Raw genomic sequence first — 15,021 nt, forward strand, 5'->3', positions numbered from 1 at the left:
TAAATTATTGAGATGCAGTTACATTTAGCAAAGTTTAAGATGAGCCATAATAATAATAATAATAATAATAATAATAATAATAATATTTACACCCCGCCCAGCTGGCTGGGTCTCCCCAGCCACTCTGGGTGGCTGCCAACAGAATATAAAAAACTCGATAAAAAGTCAAACACTAAAACTTCCCTCAGCCACAAAGAGGAGCGAGCCATGGCTTATGTGATTCTCTCTTTTTAGATAGGGGGCCATCTCTTTGTAGTCCAAACTGTTCACATAAATGGCCCCGTTTCTCTAACGAGGAGCGATAATAGGGGGCGGCAAGAGAGGGAAAAGGTCCAGATATCTTGCTTTTATATAATCAACTCTTTATTTTGTTCTATGTATATCGCAATGTTCTTTTGTTGCTGTGGGCGATGGCTGATGCACATAAAGTTTCATTCATTCGTTCATTCTTGCTTTTACAATTTTGTATTTTAGCTAATTTTTAAAACTACTGGTCTATGGCTGTAATAAAACAATCAATTGAGCAAAGAAAAAGCCATCCTTCTTACTTGTTGACGGGCTTATAGATGGGCTGCAAGACCTGCTTGCTGTGATAATCTTTCAGCATCTCCTCCAAGACTGCGGCGTTCTCTGTCGGCGGCAAATGAGAGGGACAGGGAGGGGAAATAAAGCAAAGCCGTTGAACAGGAGGTGAAAAAGGAGGAGGAAGAGAGTCATCGTTGCAACACAAAGCCTAGCAAGCCCACTAGTCCTCATTAAGGTGTCTTCATTTATGGGGTAAACCTGTTTGCCTACGCTTGTAACTTTAAGCCTAAAGGCTGCCTTCAGGGATCTCACTGTGCTCTGCCTGATCCCAAGTAAACTTTCTTTTTGTTACTTACGAGTAAGACTGTGGTGTTTTTATTCTTTCATGAGGGATTCAAGGGGTCTTACCAGGAAAATATTATAACGCATTTCAACCTGGACAAGCCAGACTGAATTGTGTATTGTCTTAAGAAACTCACACGAGTTTGCAACAAGTTTTCTTTTTTCTTTTCTTTTTAAATATAATTTTGTATTAGTTTTTTTTAACATATCATTTTCAACAGTAATTAAACATACTTTTACATCTTATTCAAATTTTTGACTTCCATCAATCCTGTCTGAAAATTTTACAATCTAATCTCTTAGTATGCATTTCTTATTTTCCTTATTACATTTCAAACTCATAACCAATATCTCAATCTTTTTCTACTTTGTAACACTTCGTCTATTTCTCCTTCTTGTAGTCCTACTAGCGTAATTTGTTGATTACAGTTGCTCTTCAAATAATTCATATACTTCTTCCAATCTTCTGTAAAGACTTGTAACAAGTTTTCTGCTGTGTAAAGGGGAATGTAAGCTCTGCTAAGTAAAGGAACTTGCTGGCGCAAGTTGGGAAGGATATTAATAAGCAATATATCCTCTCCTAGGGACGCCGGTGGTGCTGTGGGTTAAACCACAGAGCCTAGGACTTGCTGATCAGAAGGTCAGTGGTTCGAATCCCCGTAACAGGGTGAGCTCCTGTTGCTCGGTCCCTGCTCCTGCCAACCTAGCAGTTCAAAAGCACGTCAAAGTGCAAGTAGATAAATAGGTACCACTCTGGCGGGAAGGTAAACGGCGTTTCTGTGCGCTGCTCTGGTTCGCCAGAAGCAGCTTAGTCCTGCTGGCCACATGACCCGGAAGCTGTATGCTAGCTCCCTTGGCCAATAAAGCAAGATGAGCGCCGCAACCCCAGAGTCGGTCACGACTGGGCCTAACGGTCAGGGGTCCCTTTACCTTATCCTCTCCTGCCACCCTGAACATTCCCACACATGCAGGCAGAGGCTCTGGCACTGAGCTTGCCAATGAACGGGGCTCAAGGCAGAGGGACTTTGACCACCCATAACAAACAGATAAAGCAAGGGTTCCCGGCCCCCCTCTTTCCTGCGCAAGGCTCACCTTTCTTCTCCGTGATCAGACGCACCAGAACCCCAATGGTGTCTTCATTGGCATCTTCTATTCTGTAGGCAGGACTATTCCCTAAGGAGAAAAGGATGGCAGGATGAAAAACGCTCTCTCTGGCTTTGCTGACCTGCTCTGAAGCCAGCGGAGTCAAAAAGGGGTCGGTAGGTAAAGCAAATCAGTCCCTGGAACTACAGGAAGGTTCATTTGTACTTTGTGCAGCGATAACATTTTTATTTACAGAATATCTTTTTACGCAGAATTTTGGCCCACAAGCTGACTTGGCAAATACAGTGGCTCTGGCTTCAGTTGTTTTTATTCAGTTGTTTTTATTTACCTGTTTGGTTATTTATGCAGTAAAAGGTAAAGGGACCCCTGATTAGGTCCAGTCGCGGACGACTCTGGGGTTGCGGCGCTCATCTCGCTTTACTGTCCGAGGGAGCCGGCGTTCAGCTTCCGGGTCATGTGGCCAGCAGGACTAAGCCGCTTCTGGCGAACCAGAGCAGCGCACGGAAACGCCGTTTACCTTCCCGCCAGAGCGGTGCCTATTTATCTACTTGCACTTTGACGTGCTTTCGAACTGCTAGGTTGGCAGGAGCAGGGACCGAGCAACGGGAGCTCTGCCTGTCGCAGGGATTCGAACCGCCAACCTTCCGATTGGTAAACCCTAGGCTCTGTGGTTTAACCCACAGCGCCACCCACGTCCCTTATTTATGTAGTAGTTTATTATTATCACTATTATTGGGGGGGGGATATAATCTGTTCAGGAGACCATTGTAAGCAGATGAGAACATTAGCAGGATTTTAATCTCACTTGTAAAGTAACAAAGACTATGGGCATTTTAGACAGATAACAAATGTGGATAACAGACTGACATGGAGGTGTAAATACAGTCATACCTCGGGTTACAGACGCTTCAGGCTGCGTTTTTTTGGGTTACGGACTGCCAAAACCCGGAATTACCAGAATGGGTTGCTTCCGGGTTTCGGCGGTCGTTCACGGGGAGAAGCACCGAATCGCAACCCGTGCCTGCTGACAGGCAACGCACTTAAGGACTCTATATGGGCTCTGGAATACCCCATATTGCCAAACCAGTTTCACCTCCTCCCTTACAACCACCCTGTGATGTAAATTAAGCCAAGACAGAGAGAGAGAAAAACCCCTTTTCTGTGGTGGTGCTTCTGCTCTGGAATGCCCCAGACTGATGTGAACCAGACTCCTTTTTGCGTCTCCTACACCAGAAACCGAAGGCATTTTTATGTTCACAGAGTGCCTACAATCCCTGGTTTTATTGCTGGCAGTTTCAAAGTGTAACATCCCTTGTCCTTTCTGCTAGGAGGCATATCTTCTTAAAAAACAAACGGTGACTGCATATTATTATGCATTCTCGGTTAGAGACTGCAGAAACTGCTTTCTTAATTGTACTTACACTGTTCTCGATTATATGACACGGCTTTATTATTAGATGCTACGCCACTTTGGGTACTTTTAATAGAAGGGATGGATGAAAATAAATTATCAAGATGGTTTATTAAAATGACTCACAGGCAGGATTTAAATCTCAGGAGCGTGACCTGAGAGAGATACAAGTCAAATTCACAACAGACGCACTCCTGTTGTTTTGTTGCGCTGGGTTACACGTTTTCAGGTTACTTCCGGCGCCCGCACATGTGCAGAAGTGCTAAATCGCTCTTTGCACATGCGCAGAAGCGCCGAATCACGTCATGTGCGTGCGCAGAGGTGGTACTGTGGGTTGTGAACGTGCCCCCTGCACGGATCACGTTCACAACCCGTGGTTCCACTGTATTTTAAATGAACATCGCCAAAATCTACACTGCAGACAGGGGCTGCCATGTGTCCGGCAACCATACAATATCTGCCCTCTCAATTGCTTCTGTCAGAGCAACTGGCACCAATGTAGGTGCCACATACCTGCCCCACATTTGTTAGAACTTTGTCTTTTAGTGTGGCAGCACCTACAATTCTGGAACTCCCCGCCTATTGATCTCAGGCCCCTTGGCTGTACTATTTTTGACAGCTGCTGAAAACATTCTTGCTTAGAAAAGTCTACCCAGGTGTTTAGAAAGTTTATGCGAGTTTTAATCTGCTATTTAAACTTTTCGAAATTACTGTCGGTTTCTTCCTTCTTGACAACTTTATTGTTTTGTCTTTTCTGGTAAACTGCCTTGAGGTTAGCTGTTTCTTTTTACCATAAATAGAAATAATAAAAGCCTAGCTCCGATGTGTATTTGCTATGAAACAAAGAAACACCCTCATTGCAGCTATGTTTCACCCTGAGTAACGCTACCTGGCTTAACAAAAGCTTTGCCCCAAAATTGTGAGCAAAGGTTTCGTGATTTGAATTTAATAATAGCCTGCTTGTTGCTGGTGATACAAGAGGGAGGGGGATGCTGTGGTGGAGTTCAGGAACCCAGCAACTCCTTAGGACCTTCCGGAGTCAACAATGACCTTATACTGGGGGATGGACTTATGCGCAGGGTTCCCGGTCTCACAGCTGCAGGCTTGCCAGTGAAATCTTGGCTTCCCCCTTGGCCAAATCCTCTTCCTCTGACACTCTCTCCCTCCCCTGAGGCAGCAAAGCTGGCCAAGATATCACTTGGCCAGTGCCAGATTTACGTATAAGCTAAACAAGCTATAGCTTAGGGCCCCACTCTCTTGGGGGCACCCAAAAAAATTAAAGGAAAAAACCCTGGATGTACATTTCCAAAACAGAAGATAAAAAATAAATAAAACCTACATGCAGCAACAGTGTTTTGTGTTGTGTAGGCTCCTGTGATGTAAGTCATGGGCCCCACCTGCTAGCCTGCTCCCTAAAATATCACTGGTTTGCTCATTTCTATATACAGTGGTACCTCGGCGTACAAACAGTCCTGTTTACGAACTGTTCGGTTTACGAACTCCACAAAACCGGTTTGCGAACTTTACCTCAGTCTATGAATGGAAGACGCTGACAGCAGTCACAAAATTAAAAGACGCCTGCTTCTTGGGAGAAAAGCAATGACAAACCTAGACAGCATCCTAAAAAGCAGAGACATCACCTTGCCAACAAAGGTCCGTCTAGTTAAAGCTCTGGTTTTCCCAGTAGTGATGTATGTAAGTGAGAGCTGGACCATAAAGAAGGCTGATCGCCGAAGAATTGATGCTTTTGAATTCTGGTGCTGGAGGAGACTCTTGAGAGTCCCATGGACTGCAAGAAGATCAAACCTCTCCATTCTGAAGGAAATCAGCCCTGAGTGCTCACTGGAAGGACAGATCCTGAAGCTGAGGCTCCAGTACTTTGGCCACCTCATGAGAAGAGAAGACTCTCTGGAAAAGACCCTGATGTTGGGAAAGATGGAGGGCACAAGGAGAAGGGAAGACAGAGGTCAAGATGGTTGGACAGTGTTCTCGAAGCTACCAGCATGAGTTTGACCAAACTGCGGGAGGCAGTGGAAGACAGGAGTGCCTGGCGTGCTCTGGTCCAGGGGGTCACAAAGAGTCGGACACGAATAAACGACTAAACAACAACAACAACAAACGGAAGCCGAACAATGGAAGGGCACTGGTGGCGGGAGGCCTCATTAGGGAAAAAAACGGATTTGGTTTAAGAACGGATTTCAGGAACGGATTAAGTTTGTAAACCGATGTACCACTGTATAAGGTGCCTCCATTCTGCATGGACTGGCTGCACGGCAACATGTGCAAATGGCTTGAGATACGTGTTAGGTCCATAAATTGCCATTGAGCATATATTCAACCAAAAAAACAGTGACCATTTGTTGTTGACAAAGGACAGCTGGACATGTAAAGGGCCCCATTACCTTCAGTAGCTTAGGGCCACATCAAACCAAAATCCGGCCCTATCTTGGCAGCCCTTCTTTGGCTGAGTCTTTTCTCCCCTGCCCATAGGCAGAGTGGAAGAAGCACACCAGGACCGACCAACACACAACAAAGAGCAGAAAGGAGATTATGACTGTTTGTACAGATGACAGCTTTAAAGAAGCAAATGGACACTCCCCGATACAACCAACGCCTTCAGAATAGGCACGTGCTTTGAAGAGATGAGGCACCACAAAAGCTCTGCTGCTGGCAGACTTCGCAGCCCAGGGCGGAGCTGCTTTTAAGCATTGTCTAGGAAGAAGGGTGGGGGACGCGGGTGGTGCTGTGGTCTAAACCACAGAGCCTAGGACTTGCCCTCAGCCAATAAAGCGCGATGAGCGCTGCAACCCCAGAGTCAGCCACGACTGGACCTAATGGTCAGGACCTTTACCTAGGAAGAAGGGTGCAGGATCTGCACCCAAGCTGAGCATGCAGCCTGTCCTTCTTGCTACACCAGAAGGAAACGGATGCAGTCCTCTTGCATCAAGCCAGCTCATCTAGCCAAAAGTGTACAATCTGCTCCAGCAATGACCCTCCGAGGTCTCAGCGAAAGAGTTGACCTGCGCACCACTTTCTTGTTTTACTACACAGGAAGTTGTGCTCTGTTGTGGGTCTAATCTGCAACAGTTCACTGATGCAATAATAGGTAAAGGACCCCTGGGGGATGCGGGTGGCGCTGTGGTCTAAAGCACTGAGCCCAGGGGTTGCCGATTGAAAGGTCGGCAGTTCGAATCCCCACCACAGGGTGAGCTCCCGTTGTTCGGTCCCTGCTCCTGCCAACGTAGCAGTTCGAAAGCACGTCAAAGTGCAAGTAGATAAATAGGTACAGCTCCGGTGGGAAGGGAAACGGCGTTTCCGTGCGCTGCTCCGGTTTACCAGAAGTGGCTTAGTCATGCTGGCCACATGACCTGGAAGCTGTCTGTGGACAAATGGCGGCTCCCTCGGCCTATAGAGCGAGATGAGCGCGCAACCCCAGAGTTGTCCACGACTGGACCTAGCAGTAAGGGGTATCTTTACCTTTTTTAAAGGACCCCTGGAAAGTTAAGTCCAGTCAAAGGCGACTATGGGGTTGTGGCGCTCATCCTGCTTTCAGGCCGAGGGAGCCGGCGTTTGTCCACAGACAGCTTTCTGGGTCATGTGACCAGCAGGACTAAACAGTTTCTGGTGCAACCGGACTCCGTAACGGAAACCAGAGCACACGGAAACGCCATTGACCTTCCTGCCGCAGTGGTACCTATTTATCTACTTGTATTGGCGTGCTTTTGAACTGCTGGGTTGTCAGGAGCTGGCACAGAGCAATGGGAGCTCACCCCATTGCGGGGAATCGAACCACCAACCTTCCGATCAGCAAGCCCAAGAGGCTCAGGGGTTTAGACCACAGCGCCACCTGCGTGCATTAATAACTGCATTGGTGGTGGGATTATACTGGAACATCCACACATAATTTGACATTATTTGCTGTTCTGCAATGCTTCCTGGATGACTACGAGGTAATATGATAGCAATGCCTCAAGGCATGATGGGGAAGATAGACATAATATTTGGCAAGGACCAAAAGGAACAATATGGTTTTAAACACCACATACAGGAAGAAGAAAGGAGAACTTCACTTGTGGATCATAAGTTCTTAAATGTGTCAACACAAATTGAAGTTAGAACACTAGCTGTTGTATAAGGGATTATTATTAAGATTGGATTGTAACTGGACTGAATAACAGTTTGGAAGCAGAATTAAAGGGAATTATTATACCTTGAATAATAACCAGGCAGAGGGCCTTCTTGGTGGTGGCACCGGCCCTGTGGAACGCCCTACCATCAGATGTCAAGGAAATAAACAACTATCTGACTTTTAGAAAACATCTGAAGGCAGCCCTGTTTAGGGAAGTTTTTAATGTTTGATGTTTTATTGTGTTTTTTATATTGTGTTGGGAGCCACCCAGAGTGGCTGGGGAAACCTGGCCAGATGAGCGGGGTTCAAATAATAAACAAACGAAGAAACAAACAAAAATAAATTACTCTATTGCCTTAATAGCTCTTTGAAAAGTGCACTCCGCACCGCTTGCAAAATGCGATGATTTGAAATACAGGGAGCGCCAATGGAGATCATAATCCAGAAGAGCTCACATCCCACCTTGGCCCTGCCCTGGCTCACCGTTCCTCTCGGATTTGGCCCCCTCCTCGTCCGTGTCCTTGTGGGCGGTGCAGTGATAGCCTTTCTTCATCAACAGGTTGCAGAAGAGGATCCCTAGCAGGCCCATCACGCAGAAGACCGGGACAATAGCCAAGACGGCGTACTGGGTGGCGGTCTCCTCCGGCTTCCCCTCTCGGGTTCCGTTGACAGCCATCTTGTTGTCCCGCCTCTGCAGAGCTTCGGCGTTGCGTGCCAGGCGGGTCAGCCACTTCCTGGATCCTGAGTGGGTAAGGATTGGGAGACGTTGGTGGCATCACGAGATCAACCAGAACGTACCACCAGCCGTGGGGTGACCCCCTCCCTGTCCTTGGCTCCAGCTCCAACAACTGATGGGTTCCCTGCCTTCTGCCATCCCAGTCCCAATGGAAACGAGGCATTTGGACCTTACCATTCCAGCTCCCTACAACAATTCCCAGAGAAGACTGGCAGATTAAGTTGATGGATAATGCTGAAATGACCAAAATAACCGGAAGAATCAGAAATCAGGAAGACCAAAGTTTTAATAAAGAATGGGAGAAATTCATCATTCATCTTACAAACCGTTGAAAACGGTTAACATCGTTCATAGGATTGGAATAACACTTGTAGTTCAGTGGTGAATTTTGGATATAATGGAGAAGTAAAAGGTTTGGATAATCACAAAAGATGCAAGAACCAGAGGACCCACAAAGGGGAGGAGGGAAGTCCAGGAGATTCTTCAGAATTGTATTTTTATGTTGTATGTTGGATATGTGTTCTAAAAGCTTTCATTTAATTTTATGGGGAAAGAAACCAGCAATTCCCAGATCCTCCCTTTTCCTTGATGCTCATTTACAGTAGGCTTTGAAAGCACAGCTGACCTTCATGGGTCCCCTCTCTTTTAGCCGAGATGCTCAAAGGCTTTATTATTATTTACTTTATTTTATTATTTATCAAACTTATATGCTGCCCTTCATCTGAAGGTCACAGAGCAGTTGACAACATAAAAACAACCAAGCCCATTCCATTGTGTCAAATGCCTTTTAGGTATCTGGAAGCAAAGCAGTGGTGTTAACGGCACAGGGCGTGCAATCAAATTAAAACACCCTTTGACATCACATCCTGGTTGTTCTTACTTACAACAAAATCCACATTTCACCTGGAGATCATTTCTGGGTGTTCATTAGAATGCAGGCTTGTGGCAGAATTTTACAACCTGCCTTTGCCACACAGGCATGCCCGACGGATGAATCAACCACGAGTTTTTCAACATTTGGGTATCAACAATTATTGCCATGATCTGCCCTGCAGAAATTCCTGTTGCAACCTATGTCTGACTAGCTGTGATGCTTTTGCACCTCGTGTTGTAAGGAACCGCAATGCACCCCTCGGACCAGTTCTGGTATTTGACAGCCAGACTACACAGAGTTGGAATTGGGAATCCCAGGGGTTGGAATTTCCTGCCTTTCTACACCACCTTGTTCAGAGTAATAAAATAATAATAATAATAATAATAATAATAATAATAATAATAATAATAATAGTTTATTATTTATACCCTGCCCATCTGGCTGGGTTTCCCCAGCCACTCTGGGCGGCTTCCAGCAAAACACTAAAATAAATTAACCTATTAAACATTCAAAGCTTCCCTAAGCAGGGCTGCCTTCAGATGTCTTCTAAAAGTTTGGTAGTTATTTTTCTCTTTGACATCTGGTGGGAGGACATTCCACAGGGCGGGTGCCACTACCAAGAAGGCCCTCTGCCTGGTTCCCTGTAACTTGGCTTCTCGCAACCAGGGAACCACCAGAAGGCCCTTGGCGCTGGACCTCAGTATCCGGGCAGAACTATGGAGGTGGAGAAACTCCTTCAGGTATACTGGGTCGAGGCCTTTTAGGGCTTTCAAGGTCAGCACCAACACTTTGAATTGTGCTCGGAAACGTACTGGGAGCCAGTGTAGGTCTTTCATGACCACTGTTATATGGTTTCAACGGCTGCTCCCAGTCACCAGTCTAGCTGCTGCATTCTGGATTAGTTGTAGTTTCCGGGTCACCTTGAAAGGTAACCCCACATAGAGTGCATTGCAGTAGTCCAAGCGAGAGATAACCAGAGCATGCACCACTCTGGCAAGACAGTCTGCAGGCAGATAGGGTCTCAGTCTGCGTTCCAGATGGAGCTTATGGCACCTCCATGGACAGCTGTGAGTCCAAAATGACTCCCAGGCTGCGCACCTGGTCCTTCAGGGGCACAGTTACCCCATTCAGGATCAGGGAGTCCTCCACACCTGCCCGCCTCCTGTCCCCCAAAAACAGTACTTCTGTCTTGTCAGGATTCAACCTCAATTGGTTAACCGCCATCCATCCTCCAACCGCCTCCAGGCACAGACACAGGACCTTCACCGCCTTCACTGGTTCCGATTTGAAAGAGATACAGGTTTCAAAAAATCTCTCTGACCCACCCAGGAAATCCCAAGGTTTGCACATGCACTGAGACACACTGAGGTGTACCAAAGGGCACACATGACAAGAAGCCAAAGAGAATTAGCATGATTCACTATAATCAACTTTTCTTCGGGTGACACAAGAGAGAATATCAGGTTGTAATTAATCCTTCAAGTTCCACTCAGCGCTGTGTTATATACACGCCGTTGTCTGTTTTTAGGACCCGCCCTGTTTTCGTGATTCTAATTTGCTTTAAACGGTTTTCGATGATGTATTTTGAACTGTGGTACCCCACCCTGGGATCTGAGGGTGAAGGGCAGGAAATGATAATATAGAAAAATATAATATAGAGAGAAATAGACAAAAACCAGAAATTTAGCAACTCATCCTGGGACTCTTGGGTTTTTATTTTTAAATAAATGTACTTGCCCCGGTAACATTAACATGTCACTTTAAAGCAAGTCAAGACATGGTATCACTGCCTGGAATATTCCCCCACTGCCACTCACATGGGGAAGGGAAGCATCTGGGGCAATGACATCACACCCCACATTTCAACGCAACACAACTTTCCCAGGAAGAGAATAAGAAAGGAGCAGCAGTCAACTCGCATTTCTTGCCTCTCCCTATGAAGTTCCAGACTCTGAGGCTCCTTCAACTGCTGTAATATTTATTAGTACACTTGTACTCTGCCCTTTAGGGGACGCGGGTGGCGCTGTGGGTTAAACCACAGAGCCTAGGACTTGCCGATCAGAAGGTCGGCGGTTCGAATCCCCGCGACGGGGTGAGCTCCCATTGCTCGGTCCCTGCTCCTGCCAACCTAGCAGTTCGAAAGCACCTCAAAGTGGAAGTAGATAAATAGGTACCGCTCCAGCAGGAAGGTAAACGGCGTTTCAATGCTCTGGTTCATCAGAAGCGGCTTAGTCATGCTGGCCACATGACCCGGAAGCTGTCTGCGGACAAAGGCCGGCTCCCTTGGCCTATAGAGCGAGATGAGCGCACAACCCCAGAGTCGGTCACGACTGGACCTAATGGTCAGGGGTCTCTTTACCTTTACTTTGCCCTTTACATTTCATTTATTGCTTTGGAGATTTTGTAAACAGAGCTACCACCGTGGTATACAAGATAAAATGCAAAAGATTACAAATTCAATGAATGAAAAGCGGCGGAACTATTTCTACAATTTTATCCCACTGCATAAAATCATAGAATTGTCAAGTTGGAAAATACCCCAAGGGTCATCTAGATGTCAAAGAGAACAACTACCAGACTTTTAGAAGACATCTGAAGGCAGCCCTGTTTAGGGAAGCTTTTAATGTTTGATGCATTACTGTATTATTTTAATATTTTGTTGAAAGCCGCCCAGAGTGGCTGGGGAAGCCCAGCCAGATGGGTGGGGTATAAATAAATCATCATCATCATCACCATCATGTCCAACCCCCTGCAATGAAGGAATCTCAACTCGCAATCCCCCATCCAACAACTGGCTCGCACTTCAGGGAAAGCCTTTTTAAACAAAAACGTCTTCCAGAGGTAGCTAAATATCACAATGTGAGGCGCTTGTCTTATTCCAGCTGGCAAATGATTCCAGAGGGCTGGAGCTGCAACACTAAAAGCCTCTTTTCTAGGACAAGCTAAGCGCACCTCTGGGGAACCTGGTACTCTCAGCAGTGCCACACCTGAGGAGCACAGTTGCTGAGGAGAGCATCTTTTATGTCACTTGGTTCCAAGTCCTCCATCAAAGAACTGAAGGTAACCCAGGTGATCTCCCACCCAAGCCCTGAGCTGCTTCACTTCGGCAAGACAACCTAACCTGCAGACCACGCCCAGCCAGCTCCTTCCCTCTCCAGCTTGAATGGAAATAAAACATTCCCTTTTTGCACCTCCGCCATCTTTTGCTCTCACCTGAGCATCCTGGGAGGCCTTTGGGGGCAGACAAACAAGGCAGGCAGGTGGCGTTTGGGTCTGTCTCACCTTCAGGGCTATAATATCTGTGGATGGGAAGAAGAGAGATGATCAGGTTAAAGGCTGGTATCTCAGAGATGTCCCAGAGACACTGGCGTATCCCACCAGGACAAATATCCCCAACAGGTCCCCTCCAGACTTTGAAATTTCTTAGCTGCTTTCACTTAAGACAATTTGATATTAATTACCACACAGCATATGTTCAACAACAACAACAACAGTGACAATTTGTTGTTGACAAAGGACAGCTGGACATATAAAGGGCCCTTTACCTTCAGTAGCTGAGGGCCTCATCGAACCTAAATTCAGCCCTGGTTGCCATTATCCTCACTTAGTCTTCTGCTGCTGCACTTATAAGTCACAGCAACACAAAAGTATCCCATAAGTCCCATCCGATAACTGCTAAAAGAGGTGCAAAGTCTTCGCAGGACTCCCGTGTGGCTAAAAGAGGTGCAAAATCTTATGCTGCACTGGGGGACAGAGGGAAAAATCCCACTGAAAATGCAAGGGTGGCGGGAATCTCCTTTTCCACACTCTCCAAAATCGACGTGGGGAATTTGGATTAATCAGCAGCCCGGAGTGAGCAAAAAACGTGACTAAGGGGTCATCTAGTTTCTCCCTCCTCCCTCTAGCCTTAAGCAAAGCAGGCTGAGTTCAGCCAAGAGCTGGCGATGAATCACTGATTCCTGCCCCATCACTTCCTCCTCACTGGTTTCCCGTCAAGATGTTGGGATTCCGGCTCTTTCTGGTACGCAGTTGTCAAGTTTTGCAGACTGCGGCATTTCAGAACTGTTGCTTTGCTGCCTCTCCACAAGGACTCCCTTCGCGGGCGATCGTAAACTTTCAGGTGTCCCCAACCCTGATAGCATTTCCGGCTAGGGATGGGAACACCTCAATATTGGTCTCTCCTTTTCTCAGTTCTACTCATTCAGCTTGCTTTCTCCCCCGCTCCTGTTCTCATTATTGCAAAATTGGCCCAGAATACACATTTTTGCAAGCACTTCTCATTCACTCTCTCTCTCTCTGGTTTTTTTGGACTCCGTTTTCACTAAGAGATGCAGTCCACGCACACTGCACCCTAGAACATGCATTTTCATTTACATTACTTGGCTGGAAAAACGCACTGGAAAATTAGGAGAAAGAGCAAATTTCAAGGGACGGCGGTGTTTTGATGCAGGCAAAGTCTGAAGAGGTGTGAATTTAGCAAGTACAGTGGTACCTCGGGTTACAGACGCTTCAGGTTACAGACGCTTCAGGTTACAGACTCCGCTAACCCAGAAATAGTACCTTGGGTTGAGAACTTTGCTTCAGGATGAGAACAGAAATCGTGCGGCAGCGGGAAGCCCCACTAGCTAAAGTGGTGCTTCAGATTAAGAACAGTTTCAGGTCAAGAACGGACCTCCGGTACAAATTAAGTACTTAACCTGAGGTACCACTGTATGACTTTTAAAAGTGAAGCAGATTTCTGTCCCGTCCCGACTTCCAGCCCAGGCACACCAGAGCCACAAAATCATGCACACCTGTGCTTGCTACCTTTCTCTGACACTGAACACATCAAGTACTATCCAAGAGGGGATGGAGTCCCTCTTCCAAAACCAGTAAGAATAATTGCTCTTAAAATGGGGCTATACAGTGGGGGGGGGGCAGAAGCCCAGTTTGCAACCCTTCTAAAAATATTATTCCCTCTCTGATTCTTGCTTGAAATGCCCCAAGCCATCCCAGGGACTGATGAGTCCCTGCCTATCTGAACTTCAGCACTGCTGTGGTATCAATTGCATTGAGACCTCCTTTTGCACTCACACCCCTCTCTGCCTGCATTCCTGAGATCCTTATCGGCATCAGCTGACGTCCCCCAGGAATGTTGCGCATTGAGGTTGGACTGAATAGCAGGCCACTAAGCCCTGGGGTGGGGACGCGGGTGGCGCTGTGGGTAAAAGCCTCAGCGCCTAGGGCTTGCCGATCGAAAGGTCGGCGGTTCGAATCCCCGCGGCGGGGTGCACTCCCGCTGCTCGGTCCCAGCGCCTGCCAACCTAGCAGTTCGAAAGCACCCCCGGGGGCAAGTAGATAAATAGGTACCGCTTACCAGCGGGAAGGTAAACGGCGTTCCGTGTGCGGCTCTGGCTCGCCAGAGCAGCGTTGTCACGCTGGCCACGTGACCCGGAAGTGTCCCCGGACAGCGCTGGCCCCCGGCCAATAGATGTGAGATGGGCGCACAAACCCCAGAGTCTGTCAAGACTGGCCCGTTCGGGCAGGGGTACCTTTACCTTTAAGCCCTGGGGTATCGGAAGGCCCTCTACCCACCAGCCCGGCCTGCTGTACAATCTGGTTCACTGATTTTTCGACCTGGGCTCTTTGGACACTTATTACAGGCTTAAGAATATAAGAACGTGAGACAAGCTGGGAACGGTTGGCTCCCGGGTGAATTAGGAAGTTTAAGATCCTCATAGCTTTTGGAGCATATGTACTCCATATGGCGCATATGGAGTTTCCACTGAAATGAGGCTGCGCTTTAATGTTGTATTTTAATCTTGTTTTTTAAGCTGTATTTCAATCAATTGTTTTTATATTTGGTGTTAGCTGCCCTGAGCCCGGTCTTGGCTGGGGAGGGCAGGGTATAAATAAAATTT

At 47.0% G+C, this 15,021-nt stretch overlaps 1 protein-coding gene across 7 annotated transcripts in view; it reads right to left on the minus strand.

The window, feature by feature from the left end:
- Nucleotides 1–15,021, minus strand: part of RELT (RELT TNF receptor) — a 93,310-nt gene that overhangs the window by 9,618 nt on the left and 68,671 nt on the right. For all 7 annotated transcript variants that reach the window (XM_082219429.1, XM_082219430.1, XM_082219433.1 and 4 more), the window contains 4 exons: nt 12,335–12,420; nt 7,995–8,252; nt 1,960–2,040; nt 549–630 (listed from right to left, as the gene is read on the minus strand). In XM_082219429.1, the coding sequence (XP_082075555.1) occupies nt 549–630; nt 1,960–2,040; nt 7,995–8,252; nt 12,335–12,420 (507 nt within the window). The remainder of the gene's footprint in view (nt 1–548; nt 631–1,959; nt 2,041–7,994; nt 8,253–12,334; nt 12,421–15,021) is intronic.

This window comes from Podarcis vaucheri (genome assembly GCF_965113315.1).
Source record: "Podarcis vaucheri genome assembly, chromosome: 4".
Taxonomy (NCBI): domain Eukaryota; kingdom Metazoa; phylum Chordata; class Lepidosauria; order Squamata; family Lacertidae; genus Podarcis; species Podarcis vaucheri.